The sequence below is a fragment of the Astatotilapia calliptera genome, chromosome 4 (genome assembly GCF_964374335.1).
Source record: "Astatotilapia calliptera chromosome 4, fAstCal68.1, whole genome shotgun sequence".
NCBI lineage: Eukaryota > Metazoa > Chordata > Actinopteri > Cichliformes > Cichlidae > Astatotilapia > Astatotilapia calliptera.
In genome coordinates, this window is record NC_137425.1 from 5,178,065 (window position 1) to 5,204,037 (window position 25,973).

The 25,973-nt window shown below is 41.1% G+C and overlaps 1 protein-coding gene across 1 annotated transcript in view; it reads right to left on the reverse strand.

Annotated features, from left to right (window-relative positions):
- The window catches only part of syt3 (synaptotagmin III), a 38,874-nt gene extending 25,891 nt beyond the window's left edge, over positions 1–12,983 (reverse strand). Inside the window, exons 1-3 of the mRNA XM_026164155.2 lie at positions 12,503–12,983; positions 4,325–4,632; positions 1,902–2,310 (exon numbers count right to left, since the gene is read on the reverse strand). Of these exons, the coding sequence (XP_026019940.1) occupies positions 1,902–2,046 (145 nt within the window). The 5' untranslated portion in view covers positions 2,047–2,310; positions 4,325–4,632; positions 12,503–12,983. The remainder of the gene's footprint in view (positions 1–1,901; positions 2,311–4,324; positions 4,633–12,502) is intronic.
- Between the last annotated feature and the right edge of the window lie 12,990 nt (positions 12,984–25,973).

Sequence of the window (25,973 nt, forward strand, 5' to 3'; positions counted from 1 at the left end):
GCCTTTGGTGTAAAACTTCATTTGGTCCATAATGGAATACTTAAACCTTCAATCATGTCTATATTAAAAAGAGCAGTTCCTTAAAGCAATACCCCAAATCTTTTTATAGTATCACCATTCCCTTCGCTGTAGGCTTGAAAGGTGTCTGCTAAGTTCACATTTTCCTCCCTTCAGAGAGAGTCCAGCCACTGTGGTCCTTGTGAAAAGATTAAATTGAAAATCAAAGCTGACTTTAGTTTGTTTTCATGGCGGGTGAGAAAAAAAGCATCAAAACATACAGATCAGCCATGGCAAGTCTCTGGATATTTAGGCATATTTTGCTAAGATTGTGAGTTTTTGAAATCTACTGAGCATATGGACGCGCAGCATAAGGGTTATTTATTCTGCTGCAGATGTTTGGAAAGTTTTGCTACTTTGTCCACGGTGAAAGCTCATTTTCTTCGCAGTACATTTAAACTGATTCAAATCAGGCTGTTCCTGCTCTGCGTGAAGGAGTAAATTACAAACTGCAGGGTTTGATGAGTCTTTGATACTTCAAGGGTATTTCTTGAATAAGGTGTTGCTTTAATGCTGAGCACAGGCTACCTAATTTCTGGTCGCTATGTCAGATCGGGCCATTATAGAGTAATAAAATCTTCCTCTTTTCTGACTGAAGGACAAGACAGAGCATAGGTGGCTCCCTGATCAATCATTCTGTCATTCACAGTGTGTTTGACGTCATCAGGAAGGAGGCACTAGCTCGCGATTTCACAGCCCCCCTAAGCTACAAAAGCAACATCACTCCTCTTTTGCTCTGTAATGTTTACAGTTGCTGGCAGATCTCTCTTTGTGAAATTCGAGAACCTTTGAGGACTCAAAGACATACTAACATGCTAACATCCCTAACCCTAACACAGGGTTCCCAGATTCAACTTTGGTTTTCAATCAACTGTAGTGCAACAATAAACAATTTCATTTCCAAAGTCAGCTCCTAACCAACGCCTTCCAGATTTGGCTGTAATCATGCTGGTATTGTGTAGACTGAACTTGGCATAAAGCAGGAAGCAGTAGGCTTAACTGGCAATTTTTGTAAAACACAAAATTTAAAAAAAAAAAAGGGGAGAATCTTGAAAAATCAATAAATTGCAGAGAAAGAAAGTTCCTGACTGCTGACTGAGATCTCTGTGCTTATATCGGTCAAGCTTGCAGAATTGAGGGAACCAAGACCATAAAAGCCTCCGTTTACTATTAGAGCAGTTCACACTGATCAGAAAAGCAGAAAAGCTCTACATAAATATCAGCTTATTTACTGTTGCAAAAAAAAGAGGGAAAAAAGACTGCATACACAACATGACAACCACTTTGTTACCAAGTGACACCTTATATCTTCTGCATGATCAGGCTCATTTCATGTAGTCTGTTCCCAGAATAAGGCAGATTTCACTGAGGTTTTATAGAAATAATTATAAGTTTAAAACAAAAGAAAAATAGCATTAAAACACCAATGAACTGCCAAACTTGATTCATAAGCATAGATTGTATTTAAACGCCGCTGTGGTGTTATCCACTGGTTAGAGGAGTCACATTCGTGTTAAGGGTTTCCAGTATTGCTCCTGTGTTGCTTTGACAAATAAGGGGTGGATCTGAGTACACAACACACAGCACTGACTGCTCTGGATACTCTGGTTAATCCTTCTCTTATAATTTTAGTAAGTGGAACTTGTGGTTGAGCACATAAGGTTATCCAAAAAGTGTTTATTGAGGTCACTGATGAAGGGAACTGAGGGCCTTTTTTCTCTCTCTTTTTTCCAGAGCATGTAGGTTTAAGTCATTTCCACGTTGACTTCACTTTGCAAACACGCACGTTACATCCATCTTTTATTGAATCACTGTTTGTAAGAAGCACCAGGTGTGTGTGTTACCTGTATCTATCGGCCTGTTGCCCCTCCTCAGGAAGATGAACTCCTGGCAGCGTTCGTTCTGGCTGTAACCCCTCGTGTTGAAGCACAGCTCCTCCACCAACACCAGCGCCTTCTTACACAGGTCTTCATCCCAGTCCCCTGACATCCTCCAATCCGCATCGCACTCTCACCAGCAGTCAGCCAATGACAGCGCAGCCCTCGCCGCCCTCACCTATCGGACGGCGCTTGGGTAAGCACAGTTTTGGGCTGTCCACCTTTTACAAGGTGCGAGCTGAGAGCGATTAGGCAGAGGAAGTTGAGGGGACAGCTGTGATAAAGCAAGAACACGAGGGGCTCTGCAGGCTGGATCGCAGAGGCCAGACTGATGTGCCCATGAATGAGTGAGCAGCACCCGCCCCTCTCACTTTCCCTGAAAGAGATAAAATGAGAGAAAGTGGAGACCTGAGATGTGAGGACATAAAAGGAGACAAATCAAGTTTCTGGCAGACTGGTCACCTTAGCCATTAAGTGTGAACATGAATGCCAGAACCATCAGCAACTCCCTGATAGATGGTTGGCTCTATAATATTGCTTTAGCATACACTATGAAGACTGATTAGAGAAAACTGAAGAAAGGGTGAGAAAATTTGATCTTGTTGAGGGCAAAACTAAAATTTCTGATGTGTGATTAAGTATTTAGTTGCTGGTCGTGCTGATGAGGACTGTTGATGATTTTTTTTCATCTGGTAGACAAAACTTGCACACAAAAACGTAACATTTACATGTGTGGACTTTCTTGAACGCTCCTACAGGCAGGACACATTGCTCAAATTTCATCCTCCCACCTCCTCTAAGCACATGGCAGCAGAAGGCTCTTGGGCAAATAAAGGCACCACAAGGTTAAATGACATGTTAAATGACATGTTAATGTATATGCAACTATATTAATGAATTAAACTCTTAAGTCAACCCTAAGTTTAACCTTGTGTTTCTATTACACCCGTTTCAAAAAAGTTGGGATGGCATGTAAAATGTAAATAAAAGCATTATGATGCAATTATTGTCAACGTCAAACCAAAAGGATGCTGCTGGAGGAACATTTAGCAACTAATTAGGTTAATTAGCAACAGATGAGAAACATGACTGGGCATAAAAAGAGCATCTAAGAGAGCTAGAGTGTCTCAAAAGTAAAGATGGACAGAAGCTCACCAGTTTGTAAAAAACCTGGATCTACAATTGTAGAACAACCTCAGAATGATATTTCTCAATGTAAGATTGTGAAGACTTTGACAATGCCATCACCTACAGTATACAATATCATCAAAAGATTCAGTGTGCAAAGGGATGCCCGTGACTTTCGGAGCCTCAAGTGGCACTGCATTCAAAACAGGTATGATCCTGTCGTGGAAATCCCTGTCTGCTAACACAAGTTACTGAGTGATTCACAACTGGAGGTTAAAGCTCCATCATGTACTGAAGATCACCCCCGTCTTCACTGGAAGCTTATTTGAGATGGACTGAGGAAACTGGAAAACTCTTCTGTGGTCAGACAAATCAAAATTTTCAATTCTTAGTGGAAAACACAGACATTGCGTCTTCCAGACAGAAGGGCAGAGGGACCATGTGGCTTGTTTTCGGTGCTCAATTCAAAAACCTGCATCTCTGATGTATGATGGTGCATTAATGCCTATGGAACTGGCAGCCTGCACATCTGAAAAGACACAGTGTTATCAATGTTAACAAGGGAGTTCTTCATCCCCACTGTCGTCAAGTGTGTGCTCTTTCACGTTTTAACATAAAACACCTTGAGATGACTATAGCAAAATTAAAACTAATCAATTTACAGTAAGTTTAAGCCTCAACGCACCTTGACGTGACTGTTGTTGTGATCTGGTGCAATATAAATAAAATAAAAACTGATTAAGATTAGACAGTGGATGGATGGCTGTGCATTTACACACCACTTGGTGAAATGAAGAAATTAAATTATGAGCAACAATATACAGCTAAAACTGTGTATTTTATAGAGAACTAAATAGAGCGAGTTTTATTTCCTATCCCTTAAACAGGAGCCTTTGAATAATGCCGGATCCTTCACTCAATATGGTGCGCCCTTAATTTCACAGGGCCTTGCTGTCAATTATCTCCTGGGGAAACCGTGATTAGTTTGTTGTCGAAAACTGACCAGTGGGTCAGTCATTTTGGAAACGTATGTCATGTTTCAAACTAAAACACTTTTTACTGTAATTACAGAGTAATTTAGATAATTGTGAGCTCTCTTCCAGTGAGTCTCTAAAAGATAAATATACTGAAACCACAAACACTTTAAGAGAGTGCGCCTGGTTTCTGGCTTTTTTTTCTTTTCTTTCATAGATTAAAAATTGTGTACCAAAAGTCAAACTGAAAGAAAAATCTAAATTAAAGATATTACTTATGTGTTTTACCTTTATTGAACTCAGCTCTTCAGGTTGTGGGCCATGTTGCAAGCCCGTGTGGAGACACTACGTGTGAAATTTTCTTTGCAAACAGATTTGGCTGAGGAGCGTGGAGTTATGCCTGCAGTGCATGCATAACCTTTATCTTGTTATTTTCCTAATGTTTCCAAGATCAGAAATGGGAGCCTGTTGTGCTGAGCTCTTAGTCATCTAGCTCCAGCAGGAATTGGTGGAATGCATCGGGATCCTTGGCCTTGCCAGCACATCAGCGTGGACTGGATGTCACTGTCAGTCGTGGAGATCTTTTTCAACAGAACCTGGAAGAACATTAGGAATCAATCAATCAGTAAGGTGAATGAAGACAACAGGGGACTCAAAAATCCCACAAACATCAGATTGAGATATAATTAGATGCATTAAGTCTGACTCTCTTAAGTGTTTGCTCATGAGCCTTTCATTCAAAGGAAACAGGCCTTCTTTAGCATGCTGCCTTTAATTCCGATCTCATTCTGTCAAAATAAAAACAGGTCAGTGCCCAAACTCCAGTTTCTCACAGTGTCTGAGTCTCCAGGGACTCTGACCAAAGAACGTGTGCAAACTTGTGTCTGATATTACAGATTTGCTCCAAAAACCACCAGTATTGAACATGTCCTGGCCAAAAACCTTATCTTGTACAAGTGGTGTGGTCGGAAAATAAATCACTGGCAAAACAATGTTCGTGGTGAGAGGTCAGCTCACTTTTCCACTGAGCTGTTTTGTCCTTGCAAAGCAGCGGCCCTATTTCTCAAGCAAGGTACCTCGTCAGACAGGGGAAGGACTATTGATCATTTGATGTATGTTGTTCTGTGAAATGTCAGCGTCAGTCTTTGTGCACTGAGTGGCACCTCCCTAGCAAAGTGCTCCTTATGTGTCCATCTGTCTCCCAGCCTTCCATCAATCACTGCATTAGGCAAAGACATATTTCACTCCGAACAAGATCAGAAACAAGAAATGCTTCCAAACCCTTTCAAGTTTTCTGTCCCTCTGCTTGAAGACAGAAACACACTTCCCCTGTCTTGTTTGCTCTCAGTCACATAATGAAAGTCGGTCAGTCTATACACTAAAAAAAATTAATCTTAGGAAAAGAAGAGGAACAGGGTTAAATTAGTATCATGAACTATAACATTGTAACTGTATCTTGACTAAACCCCAATATCTTATTTTGTTAATTTTTTCCTCTTAAAGAAAACCGGTCATGGTTTTCTTCACTATTACTTGAGGCGCTCAGTTTCTGACACTTCTCTTCTTCTTCTTTTTTTAGGCGTCACCACAATGAATCATCTGCTTCCATCTCACCCTAATCCTGCCATTCTCCTTTGTCACATCAACCCTCTGCATTTCCTTCTTCATCACATCCACAAGCCTCTTCCTCTTTTTCGCCTGCCTGGCATCTCTCTATTCAGCATCCTTTGTCCACTATCTCTTCTGTGCACATGTCCAAACCATCTCAGCCTTCCCTCTCTAACTTTGTCTCCAAAGCGCTCGACATAATCTTTCCCTCTGACATAGTCATTTCTAATCCTGTCCTTTCTGGTCACTTCCAGTGAAATCTTAGCATGTTCAACTCTGCAACCTACATCTCTGCCTCCTGTCTTTTTGTCTCACTAACATCTTGTAAACCTTCCCTTTCACTCTTGCTGCTATACTTCTGTCACAAATCACCCCCCTGATACTCGTCTTCACCCACTGCACCCTGCCAGCGCTCTCTTCTTTGCCTCTTCTGTGTATAAACTAAATGAGAGTGGATATTTTCAATATGGCCATCGTAGGCACATGGCCTTTGCTATGGGGAGAGAAGCCCCCAAATCACCCACTTTTCAAATCTTCTGTTTGCGAGAGACAGCCACTCAGGAGTAAGATGGCTTATAAGAAAGTTGCCTTTATGGGGGAGGAGCTTGAGGAGTGAGTCATGCAAAGCTACTCTAGTACAGCCAAAATACAGTTGTGGAGTTAGAAATGAGCAAATAGGTGCCCTGTCGAAGTGATCAATTTATTTAAGCCCAGCTAATCTGTTCAAGTGCAGGCTTTTCAGGCCGCAAACACAATGCTGTTCAAGTTTCTCTGTTCAGTACAATCACAAAGCTGGAGGAGATGGAGATATTTTACCCCATCTGGAATCTTTCTTTCAACAGCAAAAAAGCATCATAGCTTTTTGAGAAGCTGTGTCGGGCAGTTTGTAGCAGGAAAAATGATGCACGTTAGTTACACTTTTATGCATTATAAAAGGAAATCATAGCACTCAAAGAATCCCAAGCAGAAATCTAAAGTAGAAATCAGTAAAGGAAAAGATGCTGCTGCCCCCTCAGAACCAGTCAACAGCTAAACTGGGGGAAAAAATGAACCAGCTGTGTCGTTGTTGTGACATATTTGCACTGTAGAGGTTCATGACTATCTCAGATTTGTGTTATCGGATTATCTAATCATTATATCAGTATGTGGTTAATTAGTAAATGTGTAGGAAAGTGTAATTTCTGGGGGTTTTTTTGCTACCTACATCCAAAATGTGAATTAGCATTAGAATTTATTTAGCGTACCCAAAGAATGAACACTGATGCTGTTGACTTTAGTACTCTGGATTGAGCCCTTAATAAATTAGACCTTTGAGCCTTTGCATGTAATTTGTATATTCCAGTTAAAGTTAGTTAGGCCCTCATCCTGACTAACCCTGCCTTTACTACCCATTCCCCTCTTAGTCCTGTCACTTTGATGTCTGCGATGAGGTCCCGACACCAGGTCTTTTGTGGCGGTGCGCTTTTTCATTTTCATTTTGTGTTCAGGTCCATTATTGATGTTGGTTGCTGGCTTTTTAAGGATCTCTTCTTGCTTGGGACGTTGCTCTGTCTGCCTTGTTTTGCCATCAGACGGAGAGGATTTGTCGCAGGGACTGGCTCAGAAAGTTTGGACTTTGACCGTGGCAGTTTTTATAGTTCTCCATGTCTCTGCTGCGAGTTGAACAAACATAGCTTAGTGTGTATTGGATGATCTCCCTGGAGCTCAAGGCTTTTCTCATCTGGGTAAACCCAGTATTACAGCAAAACGTGTAATAGCTACGCCGGTCCAGTGTGTCTATTTCACGCTTTGATTCTAAAAAGCGTGAAAAAGATTTGCATGCAGAAGTTGCAGGAAGTTGCAGTAACAGCAAAGGGAGATATTTCGCTATGTCCTCGTGCTGGTAATAAAACTTTTGTATACATGTCCACTTCATGTTTTGGAGAGGCAAAGCATGAAATACACACAGCGGACTTGTGTGTCTATTACAAGTTTTGGTGTGATATCGGGTTGTCTGGTTAAATGTTCCCCAGGCCTTGCTGATATCTCAATAACCATCAACATTAATATCGAGCCTCTCTCGAGGCATTGCCAGAATGGCTGCCGAGTGGCAAGATGTGCTTCTAGAAGGACTTTATACTAAGCTCAGTAGACATCTGGATACATTATACCAACACCTGCTTTTTTTCTATAGTCTGCAGTTTCCTGTTAATATTGTAGCCTTTCTGGGGGGCATTTGGGAATTTGCAGTGGCAAAGATTGTGGATGGATGTGGATATTTACAGTTCACTTGCCCAGGTTGAGTTATATTTACTTTCATGTTAGATTAGAGAGGCTGTGACACCTTGAGTGCAGTGGGTTGCTGGATTGATCTCAATCCCAGTGTCAGCATGGACTCGTGTGATCAAAGGGATGGTGCTCTTATCATTAAAAGAGCTGGGAAGTAATGCCATGCCATGATCTCTGTCAACAGTGACTCACTGCTCTTCAAAAGTCAAAAAGTAATGAGAAGTTATCCCATTTGAATTTCACTAATTATCTTCATTAATTTGAAAAGATAATTAGATGCATGTTACTGCCAAAAACCGTGTTACTACCAGCATCGAATTTCACTTGTTTTAATTAAAAATAGACAATTGAAACTTTTAAAGTTAAGTAGATATCACTTTTAAAAAATGACCAGATGAATATGAAAATTTGATTTTACTTGCAAATATGTTTTTTTCCATGCAAGAAAGCTGATTGTGCACGCACTGTTTTGTTAGATTTATGCTGATAATGCAAGCAAGATTGTTTTATCAGTGCAGGAAACTCAGTTAATGCAGATTCCATTTATCTTTCCATCTCACCGCAACCTATTACAGAAATTAATCCAAAATTGGCAAATCAAAAAGCAACACAAGCCCTCCTCCAACAACCCCACCCTTACTCTCGCCCATTAAGATAGCAAATCTGTCTGAGTGACTTAAAACCTGGGATATCTCAATCTGAGAAATGGCTGTCTGGCACAAAACTGTACGCCTCAAATGCCAGTGAAAGCATCAAGAGGGAGAGGCAAAAAAGAAATGGAGGAGACAGACAGAAAGAACGATTGTATAGCAAGAGACAGTGGAATAGGGAGACGGCGAGAGAGGGATAAGAGAGATGCTGACATTAAATTGGAGGCGAGACAGATAAAGAGGGAGGGGAAAAAATTGGAGCAGAGAAGGGCAGGGAAAAAAAACAGGAAGCTGGCGGCGAGGGTGACACAGCAACAATGGTAATCAAGGTTTTGGGCGATGCAATTTACTACAAGCAAAATATTTACAGAAGATGGTTATTCGCCGATGAATATGCCTTTAGAAACATGGTGATGGAGCATTCAACTGAGATAGCAGCATGCCCAGAAATGCGCCCTACTACTTTACTGTACAGAGCAACACTAAGCCTCCCACAGACGCTCCATTGACTGCTGTTCTGCCTGGGATCAATACACACAGGGAACGAATACGCCACAACACAGACCAGTCGACCAGTAAGGTCACTGTCCGACTGGGCAGAGGAGACAGGACGCAGCGCAAGGTCACAGCGTAATCACTCCACGGAGAAAAAAAAGCAATCAGTCTTGCCAAATCACGTTAACGGGAAGGAGATGGGAGCTGGATGAGATGAAGCAAGCCAATCAGATCATGAGCTAAATCTGTCCAGGAAAAAAGGGCCAGTCGCACCAGACACCGGTTAGTAGCTTTAATGGATGTAAACCCAAATTCAGGGCTGTATCAGTACGAAAGAGACTGCAAGTTCAAAGCTACACAGGTGTCCTTCACCAAGATGCCAAACCCCTGGCTGCCCCCTCCCGTTAATCACTTAGGATAAATTACTCATTTTTAAAGGCTCATTGCAGCCTTTACATTCTCATTGCGACTTACAGGTGATAAAGCAGATGAGGCATTTATATTTGCATCCCCTTTTAATGAAGGGATTTCTTACATTTGCACAGTAAGGACAGATTTGGGGCTCCTCTCAGGTGCATAAAATATCCAAACTATAAAGAGAAACCACATCCAAAGTCTGAGTAAAAGCACCAAAAAAACAAACCAACCCAGCACTACTCCCATTTCATATGGCTGGGGCATAGTGTAATAAATATTTATCTAATATTGAATGCACTCTCTCTATATTTTTCTCTTTTTCTTTTTTTTTTTTTTTGGGGGGGGGGGGGGGGGGGGGATTGGATTTCTTATTTTTTAGCGCAGCACCTCCCTCACACAAGAATTACAGTGGTTTTTCCTCCCTCGCTCAGAAATTCCACCGACAGCTGCTACAAACAAAACAGAAATCCTTGAGTGTGGCGAATGTGAATTTGATAAAAACCCAGGGGGCAGGTTTTTCAGTAACAAGGATCATGTTGGAGAGCGGGAGTGAAAGCTGAAATCTGTATGTGGAATCTGCCTCTGAAGGAAGAATCACACACCTCAGCCGGGTTCGGGAATTACAGTGATAAGACATGTGAGTCGCTGCTGTCTGCTGAATAAGAAGCAGAAGACATTCAGATGCTTACCACAAACCTGTGATCTTTTGCAACCCAATATGGTCATTTAGCATAATAATATATTTGTCTGTGTGCTGAATGAAATACATCACATGTGGGTCTTCTACAATTTTCGTTTTTCCAGTTCAAAGGCACCTGGATCGATATCATCAGCAGTGGAAACAGCAGTTGTAGCATTACCTTGAGTTTTTGGTTGTTTTTTTTTTCTGGAATTTAATTTCTCAGTTCACCCCACAGTCTGAGGCGGTGTAAGATCATAAAACCCTCTTTTCCTCCTATTCAGCTCCTTTCTCTCTTAAGGTTGGTCTAAACAGAATTACTGTTTATTGCTAAAATGTCAAACTATTTTCATGGAGGTAAAACTGAACACCTTCATAATTGCAAAACTGAGACCAGTCAGAGCCTTTTTATGTCAGAACATAATGCTTCTGTAGACAAAGGAGACTAATCCATTGGTTATACCTAATAGGATGTTTCAGGCGGATCTCATTGAACGTGCTTTCAAGTCTTTCTATCTGCTGCCACGCGCCTTCTTTTGTTTTCATCTGTACCTGGAAGTCATCTCTAATTGAACCTCTCGTTTTTGCCTGAAAGGTTTTGTTTATGTTTTTGTTTTGAAAGTCTGCTAATTCGGTTAAGTGTTTAAGTGAATTTCACACTTCTGATGTTTTGGCAGTTTTCACATTAACTTTTTTTTCTCTCATTTCAAGTCAGCCGTACTCCGTAGACTGGCATCTTGGCCCCGTGACCCTATCCTCTCTATTCTGGACTTTGATGCTATCAGCTGCGCTCTACCCTGCTGGGCTGTATCATGTTTTATACCACCTCAAATCGATGTACTCTTGTATCCTCAGATCATTCCCTATTCGTCAGGAGTATGCCTGATGCACTGAGGTCATGACCTCTCTCCACCAGTGCCGGCATATCCTCCTTTCTGTTTTGCATCACTTCCTTTTGAGGCCACAGCGATGTCTGCCTGAGACAATGCTATCATCGCTCCTCTTTGCTCACTCGGCTGTGACGGATTGATGCACAAGGGTAAACAGATAGGGCTACTACAACACATCTTTTTGGTTACTCCAGTGGAGCGGTTTCACGGGGACAGACTTGGCGCTGTATGAGGCCGAGATTGAGCATGGGGATATTAATGTCTATTGACTAGAGGTAATAGCTTTGCTCAGCCTCAGCCTCGAGGTTGTTCCAATTTAGCCAGTCCTATAATAGCTCCTGGACACCCTCTCAGCAAATAAATAACATGAGGTGGGTGAGTGTTAATATCAGCTAAAGACCATATATCTCAATAAACATTCAACCAAACACCCCTTCGCTTTCAAAAAGGCAGTGTCTCCTTTCATCCCCACTTATTTCTATCCTCCATTCACACATATCAGGGTTTCTGTTGAGGTTTTCACAGCTTTCTGCCACTCTGGGCCTGTTGGAGCTGCAAGTGTTTAAATTATCTATAACATGGGACAGGAAATAGAGAGCAAGTGGCCAGCCAGGAACCGTGGGATACTGGTACTGTTCTTCCTGTCTCTTGCACAGCCCGTGGAGCTGCAGAGCGGGACCTATTTACAGACAGGGAGTGTAATCACACACACACACACACACACACACACACACACACACACACACACACACACACACACACACACACACACACAGACAACGGGCCGCCTTCACTTCATTTTTCACCTAGCACCATGTAAGAGTGGTGAGTCAGTGTGTCTCAGCGGCTGTTTTTTTCTCTCCTTTTTTTGACCATTTGCATAAATATGGTTCTCTGTGGTGGGAAGGAAACTGTGTCTTTGATGGTGGTGAGGGGGAGTGGGGTAGGCTGGTTGGGGTGTGGGTGTGGGTGGAAGGGGGATTACGCACGTCTTACGCACGTCAACCTGTCTTGTGTGTTTTCTGCGTGCTCGCGCGCGCACCCCTCTGTCTGTTCGCCTCATACCTCATGTCGTTCTCGTGGAAAAAAAAAAGTTTAATCACTGTCGTCTGTGAGGATAGCTGCCATTAATACACTTGTGACACTGGTATCTGTCATATGGGCTAGACCAGCCTCCGTTACCTTATAGACTGCCTCCACACAGCATGCATCCCACTATAGGCTCGAATATGCAATGGCAGAATGCAATACAGAAGAGCCAGAGTGATGCACAAATAATCTACATTAAATATTCATGGAAAACAGACACATGCTGCGAGATTTAGGGCACATTCAGCAGAGCACGGTGCGGGATGCAGGATCAAAGGAGATATGACGCGAATAAAGCATACATCGCGGATATCACAGACCCGCATGCATGCTGCCTGAAAGGGGGCAACAAAAGGGAAGGTCTCCCTACCTTGGTGTTGCAGAAAGCAGTGTCCTCCTATCTGACCAATTTCCGAATTACGAGATTCTCCGCTGTTCTAGTCAGATGCGACGCCTGTAAAGGGGCATTCCGCCCTCTTTCGCTCTGTCCACCCCTCCTCTCTCTCGCTCTCTCTCTCTCACTCTCTTTTCCTCTCCAAGACGGCACCGAGCAGTAAGCCGCGCAACCGGGATGGCAGACTAAGAGAGAGAAATGAACAATATGATATATCTCCCCTCCCCTCTTTTCCCTCCCGTTTCCTGTGTTCTTCTCTTATATTTTCCCCCTCCTTGTGTTTTTTCCTCCTCTCTATTTCACTATCCCCTCCCTCTCACTCTCTCTCTCTTTCTCTCTGCTGCTTGCTCGCTCCCTCTCCTTTTTTTCTTCACTGTGCTCTGAATACTAATACTCTGTCTCTTCTCTCTCTCTGCCTGTACAGCCCAGCCAGTGCTAAAGACATACTGATGTATGTGGGGCGTGTAGAGGAAAAGAGAGAGAGAAGTGGCCTGTGGGTACCGGAGTGTGTGTGTGTATTGGTGGGAAGCAGGGATGGAGGGGGTCTATAAATGGTGTGGAGGGTACTGGCCTCTCTGAGCCTGCAGGGTACATGGAAGCACCCAGGATCTTGTTTGGACTTATTAGAGCTATGATTAGATAATGATACTCCCGCAGATGCCCCTGGAGAGGTGATGTAGTGCTGGTGGTGAGTGGGTTGGGGGCCACATAAAATGTTGCCGTTTTTTTATGGCAACATCAGTGGGATGAGAGGAAGAAACGGTGGGAGTAGAGGTGGGGATAGGGTAGTGTGAAGAGGAGGTGTTGCTAGGATGTCAGGTGGTGGAGAGCAGAGATGGGATAGAGGGTCAATGTTGTTCGGCTCTGAGCCAAAAAAAGGGACCTGGCTGGTGTGTGTGTGTTATGTGTGTGCAGCATGAGAAGAGCAGTTGAAGTATACAGAGGACATGATCTAGTTAGAATGAGACATAGGCTTATTGGAGTCATGATTAGATTATGATATTCCTGCAGGCCTCGTATATGCACATAAAAATATTTCTCTGTTTTATGATAACATCACGAGCAGGATAATGAGGACTCACCACGGTCAGCCGGGAACAGGTTTAGGCATTGTACGAGAGGGGTTGCTTTTAAAGTGGTGTCTCCCAGGGTGCCTTCAGGGGCCCTTGACATATTCCCAGAGTGGTCGACCCAACAAAATGAGAAAAGCTGTAATTCAGTTATAATTGAATTTGCACATCAAGCAGCGAGAGGACGTAATAGGGAAGTAGTTTTGATATCCAGATGTCACATTCTGTATCGTATCGCTTCCATCAACAAAAATCTAATCTATCTGAAAAACAATAATTGGAAAGTAGTGTGTAAACCCCTAGATTAGGGTTTCTTCTCTTCTTCCTGTTGAGATGGTGCTAACTTTAACAGTTATGTAAGGCAAGTCAACCCTCTGCCCCTCAAGATGTTCACAGCATATGGGCCTGCTGCCGTGTTAAATGAACACGGCGAACAGCGCGCACTTTTGTACTTGTTCTCCATGTGTGTTTTTCAGACCATATCGCCAGTCATTACTGTCTCCGCACTGTGCATGGTATCTGTTGGTTTTTTCTGTATTCTTCCAGTCACTGCGGATGTTTCTCATTAAAATCTTGCCTATAGTTTAACTTCACAGCATAATTAGTAACCGCTAATATTTATAGTTAGCAGGAAGCCTGCGCATTAATCTTTTTCAGTCCAAAAAGAAAGGCCTCCTACTGTGAGTTCTGTTGTCGGGACAGAAGCAAGCATCTTCATATTTAAAGACGGCACACTGATGAATTAATCATTCTCCCAGAGTGTGCCCAAACAACACCTAATGGGCCACACAGCACAAGCGAACATCTAGGCCTTGTTAGAAACTTGGGTATGGAAATTCTACATGCATTTGGCTCAAAAACTATTCTAAATGCAAGCTCTTAAAAAAATAAAAATAGCACAGATCAAACTGTTATTTATTCATAAAAATGCTAATCACGGACTTCAGATGGGTCTAAGAGGGAGATAGAAGGGGAAGGGGTGGCAGTGATGGTGGGGGTGTTATTTGAATTAGGCTGGCTTAAGTGAATCCAAATTTGATCTTGGGCTTTTTATTTTGCTAATGGGGAGCAAAGATCAAGACATAGATTTGGAAAAAAACATTTGGAATCCACGTCTATAAAAAAAAAAATCACATTAATTCAGGACTAATGCTCCTGCAGAACGTTTAGTGATCACAATGGCAAAACAATAAAATCCCATAACTCAACATGATCTTACAACTTATCCAAACGGACAAAGTGATATTATTTCACAGACCACATTTATTCCCAGCACAATTTTTAATAACTTGTCACGCTGACAAAAATAATAAAACCCTGACAGCATTTATGTATTCCGAGAAGATTAAGCAGGAATGTTCTCAGAGTTAGGCGGGAAATAATATTAAAAAGAGTATTTGCCACACATAGTTTAACAAATTAACACCTTATAATTATATTACACTGTGTTCATCATCCTTCTGGAAGCAGTGATGAAAAAAGATGGACAGATGATGGAAAAATAGCTGTGTTTGGAACCCTGCAGCGGGCGATGATTGACTGATAAATGAGAGTAAACAGTGACCTCTGTTAACTGTCAAAGCAGAGCACAGAGAGAGGCTGAGACGCACAACAGAAGAGGACAGGAACACATAGAGGGGGAAACAGGACAAAAACAGAGGAGAGGCGAGAGAGAGTGAAAGTTAAACAACAAATGGATTGAGAGCTCAGCTGGAGGCAGCTGCCACTGTCAGACCAGAAATCTTGTTCCCCCTAAAACGAGTGCTGGCATTATAATATCGCTCTTATGTGGAACAAATTATCCACTCCTCCATGTGCACACAAAACACTCTAAGGCACTCGATTCACACATGCACACTCCAAGGCACTTAGCGTGCATGTATGTAATAGCACGTGCACACGTACTAAAGAAAGTAGACCGAGAAAAGGCTGGAGGGGAGAAGAGCCATGAAGAGATTAAGAGTGACTAAAACCGTTGGTGTCAACTCAATGGTGCGAAATGTGTCTGAGTCCAAATTCAAATATGTTTTAAGACTAACGTAAATAACAAAGCTGCAAAAAGTGTTAGAGTTTGATTTCCAAACCTAAAAGAAAATAAGGGTAAATGGATTGTTGAGGAATAGTGTGGACGAATAGTTTATGACGCTGGCTATGTACAAAATACTTCTCAAGTCTTTAGTCTGCAGAAATTTTGTTGATACAAGCAGGTTTGGCAGTTTCCTGTGATAAATGATATTAGATGTTTTGCTGTATCTTAACTGGTAGTGAGGGATGTTACAGTCTATGGAGCTCATGCCGTTATTAATTAAGGATCTCACGCAGCTCCTGAAGTGCAATCGTGGGATTGCAGGTTCAATTTTTAGGCCTTAGGGTTTAGTATACAAGAGTATACTAAACTTCTCACTTGTCTTAGAAATATAAGCAACAGTAAACAATTCTTGTGCTTCTTCCTCAGACTAGGGAATGCCCATTTCAGACATATATCTTGTAGCTTCAGCAACAGTAACACTAAGCGCCTTTGGTTTCAGATTTCATCCTGAAGACAGTGTTTCACTCTGTGCTTGGTGGCATTTTAGGACCAATAAATAAAAGGCGAGTCTGTAAACGTAAGCTTTCTTCCTTCTGGACAAAAAAGCCCAACATCTGATGTTTGTTTTCGCCATGAAAGAGTACAGATTACATCGATTCCGGGAAAACTGTCTCCGGGGTATTTAGGGTGTTTATCCGGTCCTTTTCCAGTCATTAGTGATGAAAACATGAGATCAAGGTGTGCATGCTAATTTTTGCCCCCTTCAGATTTTTTGCCACTGTTGGTAACTTCTGCTGTGATGAGTAAAAAGAGCCCTGTTTGAAAGATTTATTAACCTTGTAAGGCTTGTATTCCTAATTCCTTACAATAACCCTAAGCCATTAAAAAAAAACAATATAGGGCAGGGTAAAATAATTTGTTTGGAATGTGGGTTATGAATCTGATTAAATAGGACTTAAATTTTAAAAAAAAAAAATTAATATTTTTATTTAATATGATGTAATTTGTGGGTGAGGTTAGTTTGTAGCTTTGCTTTTAGATTAATAATCTTCTTTTTACTAATAGAAGACTTTGCCTTACAAGAAATTTCTAATTCCCAAAGCGGAATACTCGCAAGTAGTTTCTGCTATGAATCATCACTTGGAGTTGCCTCTAACTTTCGAGAGGTGTAGCTCGCAGAGACTAAAATTGGTATCTTTCAGTTGTCAAAATAAAGTGAGTCAAACTATGGGCTGACATTTCTCTGGGCTCGGTTACAAAGAAAATCTATGATTTAGCTACATGGACTACAAGTAAATCTGAGAAATAAAGATACTCTTCAGCTTTTCAAATAAAGGGGTTTTTTTGCTGATAAAGACTGAGACTTGATGACGTAACTCCCCAAATCTAAGGTTCCTTAAATCACCTCAAACTCACATGCATCACGTGTGTTGAGTAACTTCAACCAAAGACTTTAATTTATTACCTCTGTTACCTCACTTGTGTAAATCAGTGGAGACAGGCTCTGTCCTCTCAGGATTTGTAGATATGGTCACACCCTTCCTTCTGCTCTTCTCCTTCTAGTCTTCTCTGTATCTGCTTTTTCAATCCTTCACTCCCAGTTGTGCCGTTAGAGGGCAAAAAACTCTCGCTGACATGAATAGTCAGCAGATTCTGTGCAGAGATCCATGATTACCCATTGGGATAACTGCAGCCAAGATTAATTCCGGCCTTGAAAAGCCAAGAGATTTTTATAATCTGAGCACTGACTGGTGTGACTCATTCGGAGCGGTTAACACTCCGACACAAACCTCAGGGTCTATCCAATTTAGAAACCCATTGGCTTTTCTTCTGATTTGTCTCTGGAAGTAATGGCCAGTTGAAGCCACAATATCTAGATAGTGGATAATGGTATTCAAGACTTCCTAACAGTGCACTTTCAAAAGCTCGTCAGATGATGGCCGATGGTTTTCAGACTGCTCAAAGGTGATTGGTCAGTATTTCTTGTAGATTAAAACAGGAAATCAGAAAAATCTGATTTCTGATTTTTCCTCTAGAATGTGCAAATTTATATGGAGGAGTATGTTTATAGGGATTAGCCTCCCCTTCTATACCTTGACACATACTAGAAGCCTCCTGTTGAAGAATTTGGCAAGTGAGCCAATAAATCCTCTTTTCTGACTTTAATCTCTTGGATTTTTATCACCATTTGTCATCTTCAGAAGCCGCTAATATTCACCACCATTATCATTAAATAACTTGTTGAGAATTAGCTGACTGAGGCTATCATTCCCCTCAACTAACATTTCTGTGGTATTATTTTCCACCTTTATATCAGAGGTGTTTCCAAAGCTCTGACCACAAGAACGAGTGGGGTTGTCCCTCTTAGCATTGTAAGACAGAGGAGAAAGGCACAGTCATCACTATAAAAGTAGTGATTTTGTGTGTCTGCTCTGTCTTGTCACGCCGAAGGGGACAGATATAAAAAGTTGCCCATTGCTCACCAAGTTTTACTTTCTCAGGAGAAGTGAACAATACATGACATGTAGAACTCAACTCCTGTGAAACAAACTCCTGTACCAAACCAGCAAGTAAGGGACAACTACAGTTAGCACAGTTTTAGTCATTTATGCAACTCTCATCATTTCAGTTCACTGGAGACATCAATAAAAAAAAAAACGTCAATAAAGTTGAGGAGACAAGTGGTCGTGCAGGCTGTAAATAAGCTTTCAAATTAGCTACCTCAATGTGCGATGAGTTTTGACGCTAATCTTTATAATCAGCTATCTGTAAATGAATTTCTAGAATCTGTTGCTGGAAGCTTCTGGTTTCTGTTTCTAATTAGCTTGACTTGACCAATCATACGGTCTCCAAGTGGAGAGCAAATGAGGAAGTGCTTTTGCTGAAATGCATTCTCCATCAACATTATAATTGCTTTTTAAAATTGATCTGCATTTGTAAACAATGACCAGCAGAGACTAATACGTCGCCTCAATTTGGTTACTTCCATTAGTAGACTTGTGTGCAGTACATTATGTATACCACATACTTGATTGTGTAGTGTGTTATCACAAATCAAACATGTGGACTTACCAAAAGTGAAGGTTGCAATTAGACCCATAAGAGATATCAATACTAATACTGATATTTAGTGGTTCAAAAAGTCAATATTCCTAAATATCAGAGGATTTTTTTTCTTTTCAGATACCAAAACAGAAAATGATTTCCCTAACATTTTTTATATTCAGTTATTTATGTTTACACTCTGTCCTACTCCTCAGCAGGTTGTTGTTTGAGGCATTCATGATGCACGTTAACAACAGGGAAACTGCAGAGTGCCCTCTAGTGGATAAACGATGGCTTATAGCTAATAGCTAATAGCTAATACTAGCCAATAATATCTGCCCGCTGATCGATCAGGTGGGCTTTACTTGAAAAGATTCACCATGATTGTCATGCTAGCTGCTGCCTTTTGTGAACATTTACAATTTGTTGAGACTTTGACTGCACAATGCTGAATTCATCAGCATTATTTGCTGCCGTAAGCAAGCTAGCATTGGCATTTTGGCATTGCCAAGATAGCGACCACTCAGCATTAATCACAGATTGTATTCAAAACAGACTGGATGTAGCCACCATGATATCATCTAATGGTTAGTGAAGATGTGTTGTAATATTTTTTACAACTCATGGTTTTTGCTGTTATCATCTTTGTGTTTTGAACTGACTTGACAAAGAAGGTGTGGATCCAATTCTGAAACAGAGAGACCCTGGATGCTCATTGGTGTATAACTTGCGTGACAAGTCCTTGTATTTATACATTTCTGACTCTAATAATCATCATAATGATTACAAAATTAACTTCTTTTTGTGGTCATTAAGACTTCAAACTAACAACTGAGCACGTGAAGTCATCAGAAAAGTGTTTCCCGAGGTCACAAAGTGAGGAACCCAGGGCTCCCCCCCCCCCCCCCGATTTCCATTTAACTCTGTTTGTAACCAGAATAGTCGCCCCCTAGTGGCCAGAAATAATGCAGGCATTTCTGCAGTGGCTTCTCTTGTAGTTATAGTTGTAGGTTCCCAGATCCAGACCAGCTAATGGTCCAAAGTATAGGCACATTTCTCACAACAGACATTGTGACAGTTTGGTAGAAAAGAGCAGGCGGAATTAATGATGGTGCAATTCCATTAAGTGTCCCAGTATGGCATGACAGTGAACCAGGATGCACAGTGGGAATGCAGCTGTCATTAATTAACTGGCTTTTATTATAAGCCAAAAAGTCCAAAAGCCTAGATGGTAGTTAACTAAACTAAAGGTACACAGACACAAAATCTTTTTAAATATATGTTGGATCTGAATATGTGTGGTTACTCATTTTGATTCTGCCAGCAACGCCGGCTCCTGCCAGTCAGATTTTTATTCTACTAACATGGTTTACCAAATAAGTTCTCTAAGAAAAAATATATCTTTTTTTTCTTGCATTATGTATATCAGCAAAGTTTGTCTTTGGCAGAGAGGACTGTTAATGTTTTTTACATCACCGAGGGAGACCGGCATTCATATCCTTAATAAGGTTGCTTAGATTTAAGCAAAATAAAAGCTCCCTTTAATTGATGGCTTTTGTTAAATGCTGATTAAGTCAACACAATGCGTTTCACACTTCAAGACACTCTTTTACTGTTAAACCGAGACGATGATGTGTGAGGGCCTAAATGTAACCATAAAAAACTAAAAGCATGTTTTTATTGCTAGAAGCTTTTACTAATATATTGCAGGAGCATTTATTCGAGGCGAACAAATGAAAAAGGATTTCAGAGGAAAGTATAAAAACATTCTGCATCCGTATTTGGAATCCTACGTCACATATAAATTAGGCACATTATATAAGTTCTGGGGGACGTAGATGGTGTAGGATGTGCAATCTGCAATTTTCTCAGGTCCATATTTGGCCTGAACTGACTGCACTGACTTTCTGTAACATATGTCAACCCTGGCTCATGACTTTTGACCATATGTGAGCTTTGAGGCCTCTTTACTATGGAACAGTCACTCTCTCTACTTTTAACATTAGAGCTGGATTATGTGACCCTGAACCTTCACTTAGTTTTGCTGCAATAGCCTTAGACTGCTGGGGTTTTCTCCTTCAGGCATTTATGTCTATGTGTGTATACATCACTGCTGTATTTAACCATTAACAATTATTAAACTCTGTCTCCCTCTGCTTTCTTCTCTCTCCCTAATCCTCAACCGGTGGCAGTAGATGGTTACCTCTACCTGAGCCTGGCTCTTCCTTTTAAAAGGGAGTTTTGCCTTCCCTTTGTCGTCAAGAGCTTGCACTTGCTCTGAGGGGTTGTGTGACCTTACCATATAAAGTATCTTGAGGCAACTGTTATGAATTGGCGCTATATAAATAAAATTGAATTGAATATAACTGAATAGGTTTCAGAACTAGCTCAGGTATGTCAGCGATCTGGGCTGAAATGGCTCCTGCAGAGAAATAAATTATATGCAATCTGAACTTGCCCACTACATTTAAATAGCTACATGATTCAGAGCTGCTGCTAGAAGGAGCCGGAGCTTTTCCCTTCATTGTTCATAAAATAAACATGGGGTGACTTTTGGTGTGAATGCAGAATGCGCAGTAAATTGCATGTGAGAGGTCAAGTGAAAGAAGTTGACCTTGAAGAGCATAGTTCAGAAAGGCCTGCTGCAGAGCTGTTTCTATCCTGCAAGTCAGTGGAAGGCGTGATATTTTTTAGAATAAGATTGCAAATTCAGCCGTAACATTCAGCAATAAGGACTAGCTTCACTTAATTTATGAAACTGCCTTTTATTATGGAATTAAACACTATTTCTTGTGAGAGCTGATTTGCTGTACTTCAGCCTAATCCACTGGAATTAAATGTTTGATTATGAAATCTTTAAAAGTGAACTGTAAACATGAACTTTTGAATCAGTTTTCATTGCACGTTGTTGCTCACCTGTTATCGACGTGACGGTCTCCTGTACTGGCATTTCTCTCCTCATGCAATTATGCATCTTCTGTATGTGTTTGCACTTTCTTTCCAAAAGTCTTCTCTGATCATTCCCAACCTCATCATGATCACTTGTTACCATGACAACTCTTTCATAGGACCAATCGCCCACCTCTCTCTCTTTCTCTCTCTTTCTCTTTCACTAGCTGTCTTTCTTCTGCTGGTCTCCATTTTCTTTGTCGTGACTCCTACTCACCCATCAGCCACTGCCATCACCTACTTTAATTTTTTAACAGAGGATTCCACTTTCTTCGTTTACTTAATCTTTTTTTTACCCTCCTTAGTTTCTTTCCTTTGCTTTTTTTGTTCATGAGATACCTTCAGCTGTGGGAAAATCAGTCGCATTTCCTTTTGTTAGCATCACCAGCCAGCACAGTCACAGCATCTGGCAGAGTACCCCTCCAGCAAACTTGGCGAGGTCACTCCAGTGTCTCTGCGAGGTTCTTTGGGGGGTTTTCCAACCTCCCTGACCTTAGACTGGAGCAATTTGGACAGGCCCTGTATGCAGTATGTGTTAAGGTCAAGAACTTCAATGTCTTCTGTGAACCCCAGTGGCGTTAGGCGCAGTAGCTGAGGCTTTAAGTGCAGCTTTACACAAACAGGGACTTGAGGTCAGCGGTGAGGAAGCAGAGCATAAGACAGTTGGTATCCAACTGCTACTAAGGCACTGCTTTCCTTCTAGGACTCAAAATCTGCTGCCTGAATGTGTTTACACAGTGATTTTTGAACATTGTGTGTTTAGGGACAGTCTCGCATTGTTGGTTTTTGTGTCCAAGTTGGACTTTTACAAGAACAACATTTGGTGGAGCTGTTCTGACTTCCCATGTTCCCAAAACTATTGGAATGACGTCAAAAAAAGGGGATCAGAAGAGAGCTGAAAATCTCTAATTTTTAGTTATAATTTCCACATGCAATTGTTTTATACAATAAAAATATCTAATGCTGGAACACATGACTGCATGTGAAAGGGGCTGCTTATAGTGGTGAACCCACAGAGATTTATCACCAACTCTGCAGTTCCCTGACCTCTCTGGGGCTTAATATGGATTTTTTTTTCTGTCAGAAGATTTACTGATTTCTTTCATTGTCAGCCTTCATGTAGCAGCAATCTTATTTTCAGATCAATGTTTAAAGCAAAAAATCTCCCCAATAATCCTGAAATGACACATGAAGTTAATGACATTATGCATAGTGGAGCATTTTGTTTTTATATTTTCTAGAGAATAGCAAAAAGAGAGCGAATGTTGGATCAGTGCTGATGATAGTTGAGGTTGTAGGCATGGGAAACTATTTGCTAAGAAGTTTGTCTCATGGTAAGAGACTATGATTAGTAAAAATTAGTATAAATATAAATCTAACAAACCATTTTTGATGTGCGTTTCCACCTCTGGCTACATTGTGGCACATTTTGATGCTGCCAGTTAGGCAAACAATTTTCTGACATTGTGCAGCATGCAGCGTGAAAGCTTGTCAGTATATTGGATATGTAAGTGGACTCTCGTGATTTGATATTTTTACATAATATGATTTTTTTGTGTGTACATAGAATATTAATTAGTTCTATGGCACGCCCTTATCAGCATTTTAAAACCACATAAAACAGCAAGCTCTTGTTAACATTCTTTCCTTTCTTAATAATATTGATTATAAAGGAGCTGCTATGGTTACGACCTTTCATTTGCTCTTATGATGTTTAATGCTCATTTCAAACATAGGTAAAGTTTTTTTTCTACTCGTTGGTCCGAGTGACTTCAGTTGGAGAGGATTGCTGATGGTTCCATTGTGCTTGCAGTACTCCCCCCAGTGAAGAACACCATCCGTGGGCGGAGGCTGCTGCTTTTGTGTAGTTTGGCTGGCGGTGCACCTCTTGAGTTTTGTAAGATTGCGTATTGTGCCTCTGCAGCCAGGCTGAAGACACGCTTTTACAATTGTGTCAGGTTTTACTGCCATTTTAAAGATCAGTGCAGAAATTCAGAGATTCTACAGAGGGTGATTTTGCTAAAGTTTGAAAAGATGAGACTTTATGTTTAAAAAAAAAATCACTTTGCTTCTGCCTTTGACTTTTTCTCCTCATATAGCATTGCTGATGTGGAGGTTTTGTCCGAGTGACAATGGCGATCATTCAGGTGAATACTGCAGTGGGTACCTGTCCCCTAAGCGTCGTATAAATATATGGAGCTGTTGCAAAATCACTGTTGTTGTGCTAAGTGACCAGTGCGATGGGTATAATGGGGCCCTTATATGGTTATCTCATGCATGGATGGAGCTGTGGCTCTGAGCACAGCAGGCCCACCCTCCTGCTCAGTCTGTCTTGGAAATGTTTCCACTTTGGGAGTTCTTTTCAAGCAAGGCTGATCAGAAATTTTTCCGATTGTGAAGAATGGGATGATAAGGATAAAGACGATACAGCAATAATGAAAGGCCAACCTGTTTGTTTGTAAGAAGCTGCATTTTTGGCTAGGCTAATGAATGTTAAAAGACAAGGCTGTTCCATCTATGAAGGGTAAGGTTGATGAGTCAGAATCACAAGCTGGAAGTATTATATCACAGAAATGTTTGTCTTGTAATCAGATAATCAGAATAGTCTCTGCTAAGCTCCTCTTAATGATGCTACACACTCTTACAAACTGGTCTTGTATGTGAGCAGTAACAGTTGGCTAATGAGGCTACAGCAGATTATTTCTCAACGGACCTTTTTTTTGTTTTCCAATGGTGGAAACTTAATTCAGGTGGAAAGGGTACTGGAATGACTCCAGTGTGTACATTAAAGTAATCGTTGTGTTTTGAGACCAAGGTTTGTTTGGGTTTTTTTGTAACTTGTACAACATTAAACTGATTGGGCGGTGCTCACAAGCTCCAGGTTCTGGCTTTAAGGAAGCCAGGCGAAGGGCTAGCAATCAGAAGAAAGCCAGCATTTAGATATGGGGACCTTTAAAAACTGCAGCTAGAACAGCTTGTTTGAGATCAAGGATGACCTCAATATGAATGTTTTTTTTTTTTTTACGTGTGCATCATACAGAGTTACTCTGAAATACTTAAGATGTTTAACTCGTCAGATTTCATATAAGTACTTGACTGCTAGCTCAGACTGAGAGGAGCCCTGTGGAGTTGTAGCCCAAACATTTCTTTCTGGTAATTTTCAGCATGCAGCATTTTGATGTCACACATCAGACAGACCTCAGTCGCCATCGACTACCAGCTGCTTCTTACACACACATGCAAGTTTGTCTTTTGATGTAACTGCACTCACAAGGTTTGCTTTCGTTATCACTCGGAAACAGGTGCCCTGAAGGGAGGAAGTTCCATCGTATAACCTTAACTAACCAGTCAGCATACATTTAGCTAACAAATGCTAATGTTTAAAGGGTACAATCAAAATCCATGTCAGAGAAAAAAAAAACTAGTATTTCATTTCAGTGTGACAGTGTTTGCTCAAACTAAAATCGAGGCTCCATTTATCATTTAGGCCCATCTCGGGAGCGCCCTCTGGGTGGATTTTTGGAGCCATATGATTGATAGGAAGCACAAATTTCTCTGATTTCACTCACTTGGAGCCATGTTTTCATCTAGCTGGTGGATGTAGCTTTAATCTTCACTCTCTTCTAAACTCTATTTTTGGTCTGTATTAACTCTGGTGGGAATTATCTCGCTCTCTCGTTGCTTATTGCTGTACCTGTGGTGCTGGGCGGGTAATCAACAGTGCATTTTAAGAACTTTCTCAATGGAAACAGTCGCCTGCTATGAGAATTTTTTTAGTAAGCCTGAGGATCAGACGGCTAAACACTGAATTCCAGATTCAGGTGATAACTCTCTGCAGGCTCATCTCTACCAGAAAGCTGTTTTGCATTTCTTTGTCTGACTTTATCGTGTTTGCATTTACTTGAAAATCGCTTTAACTTAGAAAAGGGTTTCCTGTGCTCATGCCTCTCACCCTCCAACAAAACATGTACATATTTTGTCAGAATGAGTGTTTTTGTTTCACTAATGAATATTAGAGGGCAGCAAATGTCAGTTTGTATAGCGGGAGAAAAGGGTCTGACTCACTCGAGGCTATGCTGAGGGTCGCTGAAGTAGGTTTTAGTGATATTGTGAGATGTAGAATTTTCTTTCAGGCTGTGTTTCTCCCTTTTCTTTCTCGTCGTTTTGTTATTCTGTCTCTTCTTGTGCGCTGTCTCTATCTAGCGCTGGTAATGTCTCATCCAATCCCATCTCGTGGCGCTACAGGAACCACAAAGCCAGGAGACTAATCTAATCATTTAGGGCCTGTGCTTGAGTAGTAAATAATTTTCTTGGCATTTCAAAAGATTTTTGAGTAGGTACAAGTGTGTGTGCG